The 16,711-nt window shown below is 37.1% G+C and overlaps 2 protein-coding genes, 4 non-coding genes and 1 pseudogene across 6 annotated transcripts; 1 reads left to right on the top strand and 6 right to left on the bottom strand.

Annotated features, from left to right (window-relative positions):
- Positions 1–4,950: 4,950 nt before the first annotated feature.
- On the bottom strand, positions 4,951–11,102 carry LOC103835529 (annotated as a pseudogene).
- LOC103835530 lies at positions 6,570–7,853 on the top strand. The gene has a single exon (XM_009111713.2). It carries the CDS (start codon positions 6,570–6,572, stop codon positions 7,851–7,853), a length of 1,284 nt encoding a protein of 427 aa, XP_009109961.2.
- LOC117127619 lies at positions 8,370–8,463 on the bottom strand. Its single transcript, XR_004450639.1, has one exon. It is a non-coding gene; the product is annotated as a small nucleolar RNA SNORD24 (small nucleolar RNA).
- LOC117127569 lies at positions 8,666–8,752 on the bottom strand. Its single transcript, XR_004450589.1, has one exon. It is a non-coding gene; the product is annotated as a small nucleolar RNA R12 (small nucleolar RNA).
- On the bottom strand, positions 9,151–9,224 carry TRNAI-AAU. The gene has a single exon. It is a non-coding gene; the product is annotated as a tRNA-Ile (tRNA).
- A 215-nt stretch (positions 11,103–11,317) lies between the features above and the next one.
- On the bottom strand, positions 11,318–11,403 carry LOC117127570. The gene has a single exon (XR_004450590.1). It is a non-coding gene; the product is annotated as a small nucleolar RNA R12 (small nucleolar RNA).
- A 1,171-nt stretch (positions 11,404–12,574) lies between these two features.
- LOC103834841 (gibberellic acid methyltransferase 1) lies at positions 12,575–14,791 on the bottom strand. Its single transcript, XM_009110930.3, has 3 exons — positions 13,956–14,791; positions 13,378–13,662; positions 12,575–13,068 (listed from the first exon to the last, which is right to left on the bottom strand). Exons 1-3 carry the CDS (start codon positions 14,427–14,429, stop codon positions 12,697–12,699), a joined length of 1,131 nt encoding a protein of 376 aa, XP_009109178.1. The 5' UTR covers positions 14,430–14,791; the 3' UTR covers positions 12,575–12,696.
- Between the last annotated feature and the right edge of the window lie 1,920 nt (positions 14,792–16,711).

Below are 16,711 nucleotides of genomic sequence, written 5' to 3'. Positions count from 1 at the left end.
ATGGTATTAAGGGACTACTCACGAATTATAGGAAACCAGATATATAAATTTGATTTGGGGTCAAGCCAAGGAGGTCTTTGGAATGTAAGGCTCAATATTGTTGACTCATGTGTATTTATATGTTTATATTTAAATTGTATGAAAGGAGAGGAGTACCGAGGTTATTCTATTGGGTTCTCTACAGTAACCATTAGAACGGTTCCCAATGAGCGTTTTGAGACCTTAATTTTTTTATTTGTTGACGAGCATCGAAAGACTTTCATTAAATGCGGGACAAGCAGGTGTGTGCTTTGGATATTTCAAGGGATTTTATTATGGAATTGGGAGATAGAGAAGCTTACAAGTTTCGTGGCATCGACATGTTGGTGGGCTTTTGTCTTACGGTGGTGGAGAATTCAGGGTATTATTACACCCAAATTAGTTAGCTTTTCGGGAGCCTCTTCATATATGAAGTGGAATGTAATTGGTTTAATAAGATTTCAGTCTGGTGGAGGAGACCCCATGATACGTGGAAGGGTCAGATGTTCAATAGGGGTTTTATTACTTGGAAAGGGCTTTGAGGTTTTCAACACCTTTACCGTGTGTATCTTAAGAAATATACATAACGATTTAGTCTCATGTTGCGACATAAGAGCATTGTTGTCTTATGCTTTGAATGAGAATTGGAAAGTGGCAAAGATGAAGAAGACAAAGGGTTGGAGTTGTTATGGTGTTTTATGGAACGGTCACAAAGGATGGTATATGCTTGGTGGGGAGACACAGGGTATCATTACACCCGATTGTTTTTGGCTCTCCGGAGTAAATAAAAATATTAATTTTTAAATGAGAGTGTTAAGTTGGAATTGTCGAGGAATGGGAAGCAAATGGACTATAAGCTATTTGAGCGAGATACGGCATAAACATAAACCGGATTTTTTATTTTTAGCAGAAACTAAGCAAGAACCAGATTTTGTTCAAAAATTTCAAGCTCACTTTGGATATGATAATCTGGTCACAGTGGATCCATTGGGGAGAAGTGGAGGCTTAGCACTTTTTTATAATAATGAGTTTCCGGTGAAGGTATTATATTCTAGCAATCGAATGATTGATGTGGAAGCGGAGGCTCTTGGCAAAAAGGTTTATCTTACTTTTGTATATGGGGATCCAGTTCAAAAAATGCGAGAGCAAGTGTGGGAACGGTTGACTAGGTATGGACTGGCGCGATCTGAACCATGGTTTATTATTGGTGATCTCAACGAGATTACAGGAAATCATGAAAAAGATGGGGGGTCTATGAGGAGTGCGGATTCGTTTATTCCTTTTAATAACATGATAAGAAATAGCGGTTTACTCGAATTCCCGGCCCGGGGGAACAAAATGTCGTGGCAAGGGAGAAGAGGAAAAGGAAAAGGGGCAGTGATGGTTAGATGCCGTCTAGATCGTGCTTTAGCGAATGAAGAATGGCACATTTTATTCCCATGTTCTTTTACAGAGTATCTTGGAATGGTGGCATCTGATCATCGGCCAGTGGTGGCTTATCTTGAGGATAAAGTTACCAGGAGGAAAGGACAATTTCGGTTCGATAAGAGGTGGATTGGACAGACGGGCCTTATGGAATCAATTACATCAGGTTGGATAGACTATAATGAAGGAAGAGTTGAAGGGAGAACACATAATATAGTGGAAAAAATTAGTAATTATCGTCACGAAATTGCTAAATGGCGGAAAGATAATCCTCCTTATGGAAAGGAAAAAATAAACGAACTACAACAAGCTCTTGAGGAGGTACAAACAGATAATTCTAGGTCTCAGGAGGATATTCTGGAGGTATCTAGGAAATTACAGGATGCATATAAGGATGAGGAAGAGTACTGGCACCAGAAAAGCCGGAACATGTGGTATGCATCTGGAGATCTTAATACAAAATTTTATCATGCTTTAACAAGGCAAAGACGAGTTCGCAATAGAATTGTTGGTTTACATGATGTGGATGGGAATTGGATTACAGAGGAAAGTGGGGTGGAAAAAGTGGCAATAAATTATTTTGAGGACCTATTTAGTACCACTTCCCCATCGGAATTTGATAGTTTTCTTACAGAGGTTACACCGGCCATTACTCCTCAGATGAATCAACACTTGTTGAGACTAGCGACGGAGGAGGAGGTCAAAGAAGCTTTGTTTATGATGCATCCAGAAAAGGCGCCAGGGCCGGACGGCATGACAGCTCTTTTTTTTCAACACTCCTGGCATATTATAAGGAATGATTTAGTGGAGATGGTGAATAATTTTTTGGTCTCGGGAGATATGGACACGAGATTGAATATTACTAACATATGTATGATTCCAAAAACAGAGAGACCTACGAGGATGACGGAATTGAGGCCAATTAGTCTATGTAACGTAGGCTATAAAATTATTTCGAAGGTTTTGTGTCAGCGATTGAAAATCTATCTTCCATTGCTCATTTCAGAAACTCAATCGGCTTTCGTGGCAGGAAAACTGATCTCTGATAATATCCTTATCGCTCAGGAAATGTTTCATGGATTACGGACCAATAAAGCATGTCAAGGAAAGTATATGGCAATCAAAACGGATATGAGTAAAGCGTATGATAGGGTGGAATGGGATTTTATTAAGGCCTTATTACAGAAGTTAGGATTTGACGTTCATTGGGTCAAATTAATGATGGAATGTATATCATCGGTTCAATACAGGGTTCTAATAAATGGTCAACCACGTGGCCTCATTGTTCCCCATAGGGGCTTACGGCAAGGAGATCCTTTATCACCTTATTTATTTATTTTATGTACTGAGGCTCTAATTGCAAATATAAAGAAGGCAGAGAGGGGCCAACAATTAACGGGGATTAAGGTAGCGAGAGCTTGTCCGGCAATATCATATTTGCTTTTTGCGGATGATAGTCTTTTCTTTTGTAAAGCTCAAAAAGAAGAGTGTCAAACCATTCTTCGGATTTTAAAGGAGTATGAGGCAGTCTCAGGACAATTAATAAATTTTGATAAGTCTTCAATTTAATTTGGACACAAGATTGAAGAGTCTGTTAGACAAGAATTAAGGGATATCTTGGGTATTCAGAATCTTGGAGGAATGGGATCTTACCTTGGTCTGCCGGAAAATATGGGAGGCTCAAAGATTCAAGTTTTTAGTTATGTACAAGACCGGTTAAATAATCGAGTTAATGGGTGGACGTTTAGGTTTTTCACAAAAGGAGGAAAGGAAGTGATCATTAAATCAGTGATTACAGCATTACCAAATCACACGATGTCCTGCTATCGTTTACCGAAGGCAACTGTAAAGAAGCTAACGAGTGCGGTTTCACAATTCTGGTGGAGTCCAGGGGGAAGCACTAGAGGCATGCATTGGAAATCATGGGACAAAGTATGCACAAATAAAGATGAAGGAGGTTTGGGTTTCAAGGACATCACTGATTTCAATACGGCGATGCTTGGTAAACAGTTATGGCGACTGATTGAAAAGCCCAACACTTTATTTTCTCGAGTTTTCAAAGGTCGGTATTATAGGAATGCTTCACCCTTGGAACCGATTCGTTCATATTCTCCGTCTTATGGCTGGCGGAGTATTATTTCTGCTAGATCTCTGGTAAGCAAAGGACTAATCAAAAGGGTGGGATCAGGATCTTCTATCTCTGTATGGAATGATTCTTGGCTCCCAACCACTCGCCCGAGACCAGCTTATAAAAATCAACACAACTTATATCCGGACCTTAAAGTCGAGTCTCTCATTGACTCTACTTCACGTACTTGGAATTTGGAGGCAATTCGGGTTTTGGTAGACACCCAAGATGCGAAACTTATAGAAAGCATTCCATTGAGCAGGACTCAGCGGGTAGATAAAGATGGATGGCACTTTACAAAAAATGGGAAATATTCGGTCAAATCAGGATATCAGGTAGAGAGGATTTATCCAGATAGAGAAAGACCACCATTACTGATTGGCCCCACAGTTGATGTTTTGAAGGCTTTTTGTTGGAAAATACGATGTCCACCAAAGTTGAGACATTTCCTATGGCAATTAGTGACAGGGTGTATAGCAGTGAAGAAGAATTTACAAGCAAGGGGATTCAAGGGGATATTTGTTGTGCAAGATGTGGAGCTTATGAGGAATCGATAAATCATGTGTTTTTTGAATGTTCTCCAGCTATCCAGGTTTGGACTCTCTCGAAGATACCATCCAATCCAGCCTTTTTTCCAACCAGTGCCCTCTTTACAAACATGGATCATCTATTTTGGAGAGTCCTTCCACAGATGGAAGATCACCAGTTTGCTTGGATACTTTGGTACATCTGGAAAGCTAGGAATAATAAAGTTTTCAGAAATTTGGACATGGATCCCATGGATACGCTTAAACTGGCAGAAACGGAATCGAGACTGTGGGCTGAAGCACAAGTATTACATGATCAGCGAACGGCTCCACAAATAAATATGACATTACCGTCAATTCCAGGAAGATGGTGTTTTACGGATGGCTCGTGGAAAGAGGGTTCTAATTTTTCAGGACAAGGTTGGCTCAGTACTTTGGAAGGTTTTGATGGATTGTTGGGGTCAAGGAATGTTAGGGCTAGTCTCTCGCCTCTTCATGCGGAGATGGAAGCGTTACTATGGGCAATGGAATGCATGAGGAATTTACGTCAATTTCAGGTTACGTTTGCAACAGATTGTTCTCAATTGGTGAAGATGGTTTCGGAACCAGAGGAGTGGCCAGCTTTTGCAAGTTATTTGGAAGACATCAAGATCCTGAAAGAGTGCTTCACCCGATCAGAGCTTATCTATGTACCACGGACACAAAATTCAAAGGCGGATAGTCTAGCACGTAGTGCTAGGAAGCAACCGTCTTTTGTCGTTCACATGGATGCAGATCACCCGGTTTGGTTTACAGAGTCAATATGAGTCTGTAAAGTTGATGACAAAAAAAAAAAAAAAAAAAATCATTAACCATATAATTTTTAAAAAGTTAAACCAAACCAAAATTCATTTTAAAACACACAATTTTTATTTCAAAGAAAATAATAATAAAAATTAGCTACAGTCATTAAAACTTCTTCTCTCGTCTCCTTTAGCTTTCCCACTCGTCTTCAATGGCGTCTTCACTTCTCAGAAACCCCACACTCTCATCACCATCACCATCAAAAATCAATACTCCTTTTTTCCCGCCTTCTCTTCAAGACCCTCACCTGTTTCATTCTGTTTCCCATCACAGCTCATCCGTCTCCATCCGCATCAAATCTCTCCGCCTCTCGTGTTCCCTCTCAGATGCTTCTCCAACCGAATTTTTGATCCCAACTATGTCGGAGCCTTAGATACCACTCTTCCCGACGGCGAACAGTTTCCCGGGAGCTACTCTCACATCCAAAGAAAAGCTCGACATACAAAGCTAGACGTTAACATAATCAAGGTTGGGTTTCCGACTGTCTTCTCGTTTGTCTGATGGTCTGAGATTTGTGCAAAATGTGTCACAAAACTAAAGTGTCGACTGCATAACAGTTAAAACTTTGATGATGATGGGAAAAAGAATATTTTTGATAAAAATTATTTTTAATGAATGTTGGTTTGGTTTAACCGGTTTAAATTATATTGTTGATGATAAGCCAATCAAAACCATGGTATATATGTAATTAAGTTTAGAATTTCCGTTGAGGGAGAAATAAATTTTAAATTATTACTTGGTGGAGAAATAAATTTATAAATTTTAAATTATGGATATTTAGTATGAGGTCATAGTTCGGTGAAGATCCGGTAAAGATCTGATGCTATACGACATCCAACCGTGAGCTATAACTCTTGGGATGAAACTTGTAACCAACGTCAAGTGTTTTTTTTTCTTATCATTTATTAGGCTTGCAACTTCCTTTTTTGTTTTAATAAGGCTTACAATTTATCTTTACATTTGGCCCTGATTATACTTGACTTTCCAAATTAAGAAAAAGCCTTGTTCGAAAATGCGCTCTCGGCGGCCGTATACTCGCCAGGAAAAGCGTGAGCCGGTGGCACACCGTGGTGTTTTACTCCAATTCGGTTGATTCCTCGGTTAAAAAATAAAAGGTCACTTTTCTGTTGATTTCTAGTTCGAAATCGCAAAAGATGCGATAGATCTTGCCTATTTGTGTTATACCCACAATATTAACAAGCAAAAACCATGAATTCTGAAGAAAAAAATAGTAAAAACAGTTAGCAAAATCGCAGAGCACAAGGTTGAAGATGGGATTACTTTTGTCATTTTGCATTTATTTAACCTAACACTTAAAAAAACAAAAAAGTAGGTCACTCTGATACTTGAACCCGGGTTGTGTGAGAATTTAGGTTAGGAAGAAGCCACAAGACTAGGAGTAAACAACGGGATAGGTAGATATAGTTAGTACATATGTCTTACATAAATATAAATGCGCTAAAATTAATCTCCAATTAATCTTCAATTAACCCCTAATTTTTTATTAATCGCTAGGTCCAACCCGAGCGCACGGATAATACCTAGCGAGGGAGAAAAAGTGAGCAGACCAAGTTTTTATCAAATTTGGGTTCCAATGAGCAGACCAAGTTGATCTACTTTTGGCAAATATGGGGAAAGCTATAGGCAATGGAAAAGATACTTTGATTTGGGACGAGCCTTGGCTGTCTTCAGACAAGCCATCACGCCCAATGGGACCACCTACAAGGGAATCAAAGGACTGGCGAGTATCAGATCTAATCTTGGAGGACTCCGGGGAATGGAACAGAGAACGAATCGAGCTCATACTACCTAATGCCGCTACTGAAATCCTCAGCATCAAGCCAAGCAAGTTAGGCAAAACAGATGCTCTGGTTTGGCTCCCAACAAAGGATGGCGAATACAGCACTAAGACGGGTTACTACACAGGCTTAGCTTTACAGGAGACAACACAACCACAACCCTCACCCCATCACCCTTGTAACTGGAACACTGACATTTGGAGAGGAGCTTTCTCACCGAAACTCAGAGTATTCCTTTGGAAGATCGTCAAGGGCGCACTACCGCTAGGGGAGAATCTTGAGAAGAGAAGCATTTTGTCTGTTTCAAAATGCATTCACTGTGGCCAACAAGAGACGGCAGCTCACCTTTTCTTACACTGTAGTTTCGCTACAAAGGTGTGGGAAATGGCTCCGCTACTCCATGTACAATATATCACCTCGGCTACTACCTTCACTACAGCTCTGAAAGAGTCAAAAAGGACTACTACCCTACCACCGACAGGACTGGCTGATGGACCCCTGTTTCCCTGGATTTGTTGGACAATTTGGACTACTAGGAATCAGCTAATCTTTGAAAACAGAGTTTTCTCACCATTGGAAACACTTACCAAAGCAATATGCTTGGCGCGCGAATGGCAGGAGGCTCAGCTTCATGGAAAGGTGCAGGACTCAACTATCCCGGTGCTGAACCGGAGAAGCAACGCAACCAACACTTTTGCTGGAGTCTCGGTGTATACTGATGCATCATGGAAAGAAGGATCAAACAATGCGGGGCTCGGCTGGATCTTTACGGACCACCTAGGAAGCATCATCATAAAAGAAAGCAAACTGGAGGAGTTCGTATCGTCCCCTCTCATGGCGGAGGGTCTAGCAATACGAGAAGCGTTGCTTCAAGCCCGCCGGCAGGGCTACTCCACTTTGACAGTGTTCTCGGACGCTCAGACGTTAGTCAGAGCCATCAACGACAGAAAACCTCTTAAAGAGCTGTTTGGAATCATCCATGATATCCTACAACTGTCTCTTGAGTTCTCTGTTATTTCCTTTGTTTACATTTCTCGCTTGAACAATTCAGCTGCAGATGCCCTTGCTAAAGGTGCTCTACTAGTTTCTTCTTCTACTCAGCTTCCAGTGTAATACATTTGCTTTAATTTAATGAAGTAGTCGTTCAAAAAAAAAAAATGAGCAGACCAAGTTTTTATCAAATTTGGGTTCCAATCGTCAATCCATTCCAGGGATTTTAAACTGAACCGTATTTTACAACTTTCTAACAAACCTTTAGGGTGGTTTCATATTTAATCGAACGGACTGCATGTCGAAGCCTAATTTTAACCACTATTGTTCGGTTCACTTCAAGAATTGATCTTAGTACCGTATTATTCTTCTAACAGTTTAGTTCGGTTAACTTCGCGTTTGGTTTTACTGAGGAAATTTCAGAACCTAAATGATTTTGTTCTGTTTAGGTGCAAAAGGGTCGAACAGTTTAGCCTGAGCTAGTGATATCGCAATTGAACACAACCAATGGTTCGGTTCATTAATATATTGATCAAATCTAATTTAGAAATAATTAAACTAAGCCGCCTAAACAAAAAAATAAATGGCTTGCATAAGGCAAAACAGATTAATTAAACTTAGTGTAAAGTAAGAAGAGTAGGCCTCAGAGATCTTGGTGGTTAACCAATCATCAATTGAAAAACAACGTGTTGCCTTCATCAAGAGTAGCAAATATTTTATAGCATCACTGGCCACTTCAAAAAAATCGAATTTTGAAAAGTGAAAAAGGGGACAAATTGTTTAAATGATGATGAATCAAAAGTAGATGGTTTGTGATTCAAACAGATATGAAATTTCATAAAGATATCAAGCAAAACAGCAAATCTAAGCAGACGACAAGGAACAAAAGTCAGAGAGCAATGACACGACAATAGAACTTAGGAGTGTTGATGACGATGAGTCAAAAGTAGCTGGTTTGTGATCACATCTTTCCCCGTAGGGAAATCAATGGGAATCCGAATGATTTCTTTCATCATCCTCACCACCATATAGCTCCCCTAATACTTCGAGAAATTTTCAAAAACGAATACTAAGTTATATATCACACATCATTCGATTCTACGCCTAAGAAAAAATAGAGACTGAGTAATGAAGCGATATACGACTATACGGCGTTTAGTTTTTCGTTGAAAAAATAATGAAAGGAAAGAGCTTCTATATATATATATACGACGACGAAAACGTTGTAGGAGCCGTAATCTCGCGCTTGATGAAACACGGTCCCGCATTAAATAAGGGCTCATTGGGCCGAGTCTATTCCACTTCTTGATATCTGAATACAACTTTTTTTCAATATGTGACATAAGGTGATAGGACGAAGTTGTTTTAAGACATGACGAAATCGTTTTGTGAAAAAAAAAAGCCAAATACTTTAAATATATGGCCTATACAGGTTTCGAACCTGTGACCTTCGCGTTATTAGCACGACGCTCTAACCAACTGAGCTAATAGGCCATTACGTTTTCTGATAGTGTGCAAATGTATTAGTTCTGTTTTGTTATTAGAATTGGTGTGCCGGTTTATTTCATCTTGCGCACTTCTCTGTTTGCATGATTGCGTCAATGCATCGTGTAATGATAACGTAAGAGAGACTGTAATATATCTGAAATACAATGGTTTCAGTCTAATAATCACTTATTTCTTCTAGCATCCGTACATATAAACTTTGACATAAGCGTATGTGTAGATAAAATAATATCAAACCCGAATCGCTGAAACAGCGATCATATGATAGAAATAATTCTTCGTGAGAAATTCTTCGTTGTTAGCAGCTCGAATTGCATAACGTTTGAATAACTTGCTGGTTAGGTCAAGACCGAGATAGGCCTCAACCATTGGCTTTAGACCAGCTTGAACCAAATTAGCCATGGCTCGACCGTAAGAATCCGGATCTTTCATAACCTCTTGCTGTCTAGAATTCATAGGGTCAGCTATTTTCAATATCTCCATCTTCTCTATCTTGAAACCACCACAACTTTCTATCCCAGCCGCTATCTCTTCGGTGTTTCTCAGGTACACCGGAATGTTGAAACCATCTCTTTTCTCCTCTTCTATTAAACCCTTTTACAAACTAATAAAAAAAAATGAAAAATTCATTTGTCAATGCCATACATATATATAACTTTACAACGGTTCATAACTTGAAAACATGACGTCACGATAGGTTCTTATTACCTCATCTACTAGATCTTGCCATGCTTGATCCATCAAAGTTGTGAAAATGTGCCTGAGACGGGAGTCATGATCACTGACTTGGCTCACTGAGCCAGAAGGGAGACCAGCCATCAACATAAACAACACTCCTCCTACCACAATCTCTTCGTTGCGACATTTCAAGAACTCGACTAAGTCTTTGTCTGACTGCTCCGCGTATGCCTCCACAACTTCTTTCTCTGCTCCTTGATCCACACCATTCCCTTGTTCCATGTCTTCGATCCTTTCTCATTCACTTTTTACGGAATCTATCATATCCAAAAATCAAATAATGATACTCTTTTTGATCCTTGGAGACAAATGAAAAGGTCAAATTCGTTACAGAAAATAAGTTGGTTCGGACATATCTCACAAGAGGATATCATATTCAGACTTGTAAATTGTTGCTTTTGATATATTGTTCAGTAACATTTGATGGATCTAGGAATTTTATTTTATATATAGTTTCAACTAGATTTATGTATATTTCCATTATAGTAACCAATCAGATCTCTGTTTGGTCTTAATGAAGCATGAGAAATTTATTTTATGTATATGAATTTTTTTTTGTTAATGTTACTACTATTTAAGGACGAAGGAGGATCTCTATTTGGTCACCCTTTGCTTATATTCAATAGGGTGTTGGCTATCTGAGTCACCTTTGCTTATATTCAATATGTTTATGTTCTAAGAAGATCTTGACCAGTTTCTCGAATACTATTTCTATCTCCAAATCTTTTAGTTTGTCAAGATCAATTGACTGGAAAATTGCAATAAGACAGATGTTTTAAGCCATATATTCATATGTAGGCGTATCAGTTATACGACTGGGTGGGATAAGCATCGTTCAAATCTATCCAACAACTACATCAAGATCATTTATTCATTCTTGTGTCACTGAAAAATCCATTTTCGAATACGTATGTGTCAGTGACAAATCACTTTTCCTAAAAGAGACAACACAAATTCCAGAATCTCTAACTGTTTGTTTTGACTTGGTGTCTTTGTGTGCAGGCACAACAGAGCAAAAATGATGCGTGATCTGGCGTGGAGAGCAGGATGTAAACTTCTTTTTTTCTCAACCTTCCACCTGATATCCAAGAGAAGCTCCTCCACACCCAATAAGTTAAATACCGACATGTTGGTATTAGTTTCGAATAAGAACCATATTAACACAATCTGGCCCGGGTTCTGTAGGACCCTAAAGAATACATATCCATGTATAGCATAAGCTCATCGATTGTGCTCCTCAACCTAAGATTTCTCATCAGTTTATCTCAATTCCATATTAATTTATTTACTTTTTAATCTGAGACAGAACATGCTTCCGGTTTATGATAGGAGTGATGATGATGATGAGTCAAAAGTAGCTGGTTTATGATCACATCTTTCCCGTAGGGAAATCAATGGGAATCCGAATGATTTCTTTCATCATCCTTACCACCAGTCCACCATCATACAGCTCCACAAATATTTCGAAAATTTCAATAAACGAATACTTACTAAGTTATATATCACTAAGCAGTGGCTTGCTTACGTAAAATACAGCTCCCTTATTGACCACTAGACTGGGACCCCCTGCTCAGAAACACAAACCTCTTAACCACTAGACTGCAATATATATTATAAAAATTGGGGCTCTAAAATAACTATATTTATTGGGGGCTTCAAGCAAGCCTTTTTAAATACATGGCGTGCAGTCGTGCACGGCTTTGTCACTGAGTTATAAACGAATCTACGACTAAGGCGATATAGGAATATGGTGAAGCAATTACTAAGCCACGTTTAAGGTTGTAAGAGCATCTGTATCGCGTCCTTTTTACCGTCTCTAAAGCGGTGGGAGGCCCAGGTTTTACAAAAACGTATGCAAAGTAGGTAGAATAAGAGACGTCTTCTGTGTGTGTTTTGGACTATTCACGGACCCCACCGACACGTGGCAGCCCGCGATTGGTCCGCTTTTTAATTTTTTTTTTAAATCAGGAAAAGGAAATTAAAAAAAAAAAAAAAATAAATAAGAAACCCTTAATAGGGTATATGGGATAAAGATGCTCTAAGTGGAGGACATCTAGTATTATGGTGCACTAGCAAACAAAGGAGCACAAGCTATATAGAAAGAGGGATGACCACGATTAGAAATTAGTCAAAAAAATTGTAAAAGTTTGTTATCTTCTCCTCTTTTCTCTGTTACTTTCCGGAAAAATCTCCCATGGATCCTCATATCTGTTCTTGAGCTTTTCTACTGCCAAGCTCATGGCATGTGAGAGTTTAATTATTGTTTCATGACATCAATTCAAAGTGTTATTCATTTCATTTTCATCGATTACGTTTTCCTTTATCATGAGGGAAAATAAAATAATAGAACAAAGAAACCTATAATCGATGGAATAGACAGATTAATGAGGCGAGATACGATGCCGTTTAGTTCTTCGTTGAAACAAAAAAAACTGAAGGGAAAGAAGATATATATACGACGACGAACACAAAAAATATGGCCTATACAGGTTTCGATTATTATTAGAAACTATTGGATAGTTGGATTATTATTAGAATTAGTGTGAGGGTTTGCCGATTTATTACATTACATATCCCGCTGTTTGCATCAATGCATAGTGTAGAGTGATAAAGTAAAGGACAACACTATAATATATCTGAAATACAATATGGTTTCAGTCTACTAATCACTTATTTCAGCTAGCATCCGTCAAACGATGTTGTAGACATAAGCATATGTGTATTAATACCAAACCCGAATCGCTGAAACAGCGATCATAGAATAGAAAGAATTCTTCGTGAGAAATTCTTTGTTGTTAGCAGCTCGAACTGCATACCGTTCGTAAAACGTGTTGGTCAGGTCAGGACCGAGATAGGCCTCAACCTTTCGCTTTATTTGAGCAGCTTGCACCAAATTAGCCATGGCTCGACCGTAAGAATCCGGATCTTTAATAAACTCTTGTTGTCTAGCATTCATAGGGTCAGCTATTTTCAGTAACTCCATCTTCTCTATCTTGAAACCACCACAACTTTCTATCGCAGCCGTGACTTCCTCAGTGTTTCTAAGGTACAACGGAATGTTGAAAGCATCCCGTCTATCCTCTTCTATTGAACCCTTTTACAAACTCACCAAAAAGATGATAAAATGATTTGTCAACTTGATACATATATGTTTTCCATAGAAGAGATTTGTTGTTTCAAATTTGATGTTTTAAAATAATTTGGACTTTATTGAAAATTAGTTGACACAATATTTTATTGCATTCTTTATAATTGATTAAATCACTTAAAATTTATATTATTAATAATTATTTTTTGAAAAAAAAAATTCTTAATTTTTATAATTTTAACCAAAACATAAAAAAAAGCGAGTATAATATAGAGCATTAAAAAGGTTTATGACCCCAGGATGTGCACTTATTACCTCATCTACTAGATCTTGCCATGCTTGATCCATCAAAGTTGTGAAAATAAGCTTGAGACGGGAGTCATCACTGACTTGACTCTCTAAGCCAGAAGGTCGACCAGCCATTAACATAAACAACATTCCTCCTACCACAATTTCTTCTTTCCGACATTTCAAGAACTCGACTAAGTCTTTGTGTGACTGCTCCGCGTATGCCTCCACAACTTCTCGCTCTGCTCCTTGAATCCACGCCCTTCCCTTATTCCATGTTTTCGATCCTTTCTCCATCACCTTTCTCGGTATCTATCATATCCAAAATCAAATAATGATACACTTTTTGGTTGGGAATGATCTGACTTTATAAATTGTTGTTTTTTATAAATTGTTCATTAACATTTAATGGATTTTATATTATATTAAGTTTCAACTAGATGTTTTCATTTATAATAAATAATCAATCAGAAGCTTCGTTTTATTAGCATTTTTAATTACATATATATATATATATATATATATATATATATAGATATAGATACTCAAATACTATGTGTTTTTTTATTCAGAGTAAAGTAAACTAAATCAAAAGATATATATACCAGAGAGAGCCATTGTAAGGCACTCGTGGTCACAACAACATGGAGCTCTCCTTTTGGAAACAGCCTCATATAGAACGGGAGGGAAGTGCCATAGGTGTAGTACTTCTTCCCCCAGTCGTTAACTCTGTCTTCCAACGGTCGAAACGACGAGAAGAATCTATTCGAAAGGCGCAGGTCGGAGAAGTAGACTTCAAACTCTGGCTCGGTTCCGCCGTTAATCACGGCCAGCTTCCGCCGTAACACCTCAACTACCGTGTCCACCATGGAAAACGTGTGGCCTCCGTCTCCGATGCCTAAATTGGCAATCTGTATGTGAACTCCTTGGGTGAGCTCCATGGAGTGGATGGCTGACGTCAGCATTTGTTCGCTCGAGGCTATCGCTGCGGCCGCACCGAAGCTGTTTTTGTCGAAGCTGACGTCACCGTCTCCGCCTTGCATGGAGAGCAATGACTCGAGGCTCATGGAATTATCCATAGTTAATGGTGAAATGGCTAAGAAATTTTTGTTGTTGACGTTAATAACCACTATTAAGTAGGAAGGAGGAATCTCTATTTGGTCTTAATGAAAATGCATGAGAAACAAACGTAACGTCTCTATATATATATACTCGGCCAGCAACATTACGCAACCATAGGCTTCCATTCGTTTTTACTTTAATCCAATACACGTCACTAAAAATATAGATATACCTATATGGTCAATTCCAAACATTACCATTATTTTGTTTTGTTTTTCCAAAAATTACCACTAAACCTATGAATTTTAAAATATCACAAATTTTAGGTTTATAAAATGATTCCATAAAGTTTATACATACGCAAGAACTATTCTAAGAAAGCTCTTTTCAAAAAAAAAAAAAATATTCTAAACTAAACTTTTATTAACCTTTGTAAGACCTAATATATGATTTATACATTTATGCAAATTATAATCTTGCGGGAGTTAAATTTGTAATTATTGGTCTTTTATGACATTTCTATAACATTTTTTAAAACTTTTTATACTACAAGCAAGAAAACCTTATGAAAAAGTCTTAAATGTACCAATGAAATTTGTAAAGTGTGAATCAAGTAGGAGAATAAATTAAATGAATCAAACTGTTGAGAGCTGAGATTTTCCACCGTTCATTTTGTAATGTTCAGCTACTTCAGTCTACATCTCGAAGAATTAGCTAATTTGGTAAATGGTTACATATGGGTTATAGCGTGCAACAGATATGTTTACCTTAAGCAAACAACATTTTAAAGTATTCATCATGAAGGTTGACAAAAAATTAAAAAGTATTCATAATGAAGATACGTCGCTGTCTCTAAATCTAAAGGGACTAGTAGTTGGCTGACAAAAGAAAAGAATAAAAGACTAGCAGTTGCGTTTTACCTTTGGTATCTACAAATACTAGTAGATATGGTTATTGACAAACCAGTCTTTGTCTGTCCTTTAAGATTATTTTCTTCTTTCGATATATATATTGACAACCAATAAAATCATAAAATATCACAAGAGATAACAAAATGTTCCGAAAATTTGCACAAGAGTGTGGATCAAGTTTGAGATGATCGGAATAAAATGGCACGGAAAATGATGGTCTTTTCCGTAGTTCTTAAGCAAATCATAACTTGTTCATATCATAATTACTATGATTTGTTTTCCAAAAAATGACTGTGAAGACAATTTTACTATAGCACCATTAAAAAAATGTTGTGTGCTTATGTTTGTATTTCCATATTTTAATAATTTTAATGCAAACACAAACGTAAACATAGATAAATAATGAAACAAATGATGTTTATACGCATGTTTACTATAATGATTTTTGGTTCAGTTTCATATTTTTGATTAATCCAAAACTTAATACCAACTAGGATGACATGACATGTTTATTAAAAATTTAGAATGCCCAGCAACTTTATTAGAGCATCCGCAATGATGAGGCTTACCATGAAGTCCTTAAGCTTACTTTACTATTTTTTTTTAATAGTTAAGGATCCTAATCCAATATATAAGTCCAATAGTGGGTCTTACTTTTGGAATCTTTATTAATAAGAAAATTATATTTTTTTAAAAAAGTGAAATTAATTTTTTTTTATTTATAACATGATTTAATAGAAATTTTAAAAGTGGTTTCTATAAGTTATTTTTTTAATTTTTTTTTCAATTTTCTATAGCAATTCTAATCTTTTAATTAGTTTTAAAAGTGGTTTCTATAAGTTATTTTTTTATTATTTTTTTCAAGTTTCTATAGCAATTCTAATCTTTTAATGAGTTTTAAAAGTGGTTTCTATAAGTTATTTTTTTTAATTTTTTTTCAAGTTTCTATAGCAATTCTAATTTTTTAATCAATTTTAAAAGTGGTTTCTATAAGTTATTTTTTTTTTCAAGTTTCTATAGCAATTTTAATCTTTTAATGAGTTTTAAAAGTGGTTTCTATAAGTTTTTTTTTCTTTTCAAGTTTCTATAGCAATTCTAATCTTTTAATCAATTTTAAAAGTGGTTTCTATAAGTTATTTTTTAAAAAAAAAAAAATTCAAGTTTCTATAGCAATTCTAATCTTTTAATGAGTTTTAAAAGTGGTTTCTATAAGTGATCGGAAGACGTTAGCTCCGGTGATGATCGGAAAAGATCTTGCCACGTCACTAAGGATTTGCTCCTTAAAACCTCTTGATTAGGACTGCTCCTTACCAAACTGAGCTTTGTTAATATTATTTTATTCCAATTAGTCTAGGATTATGTGTTAAGGACCCTCAAACTATACCGTT

The sequence above is a fragment of the Brassica rapa genome, chromosome A08 (genome assembly GCF_000309985.2).
Source record: "Brassica rapa cultivar Chiifu-401-42 chromosome A08, CAAS_Brap_v3.01, whole genome shotgun sequence".
In the NCBI taxonomy this organism is placed as follows: Eukaryota; Viridiplantae; Streptophyta; class Magnoliopsida; order Brassicales; family Brassicaceae; genus Brassica; species Brassica rapa.
This window is presented reverse-complemented; position numbering and strand designations above follow the sequence as displayed.

Coding starts and splice junctions, on each gene's coding strand:
- LOC103835530 (XM_009111713.2), top strand. CDS start 6,570: ATGGGGAAAGCTATAGGCAATGGAAAAGATACTTTGATTTGGGACGAG.
- LOC103834841 (XM_009110930.3), bottom strand. CDS start 14,429: ATGGATAATTCCATGAGCCTCGAGTCATTGCTCTCCATGCAAGGCGGA. Junction 13,663..13,955: donor CCTTACAATGGCTCTCTCTG/GTATATATATCT, acceptor TGGATATGATAG/ATACCGAGAAAGGTGATGGA. Junction 13,069..13,377: donor GGCAAGATCTAGTAGATGAG/GTAATAAGTGCA, acceptor AGTTTGTAAAAG/GGTTCAATAGAAGAGGATAG.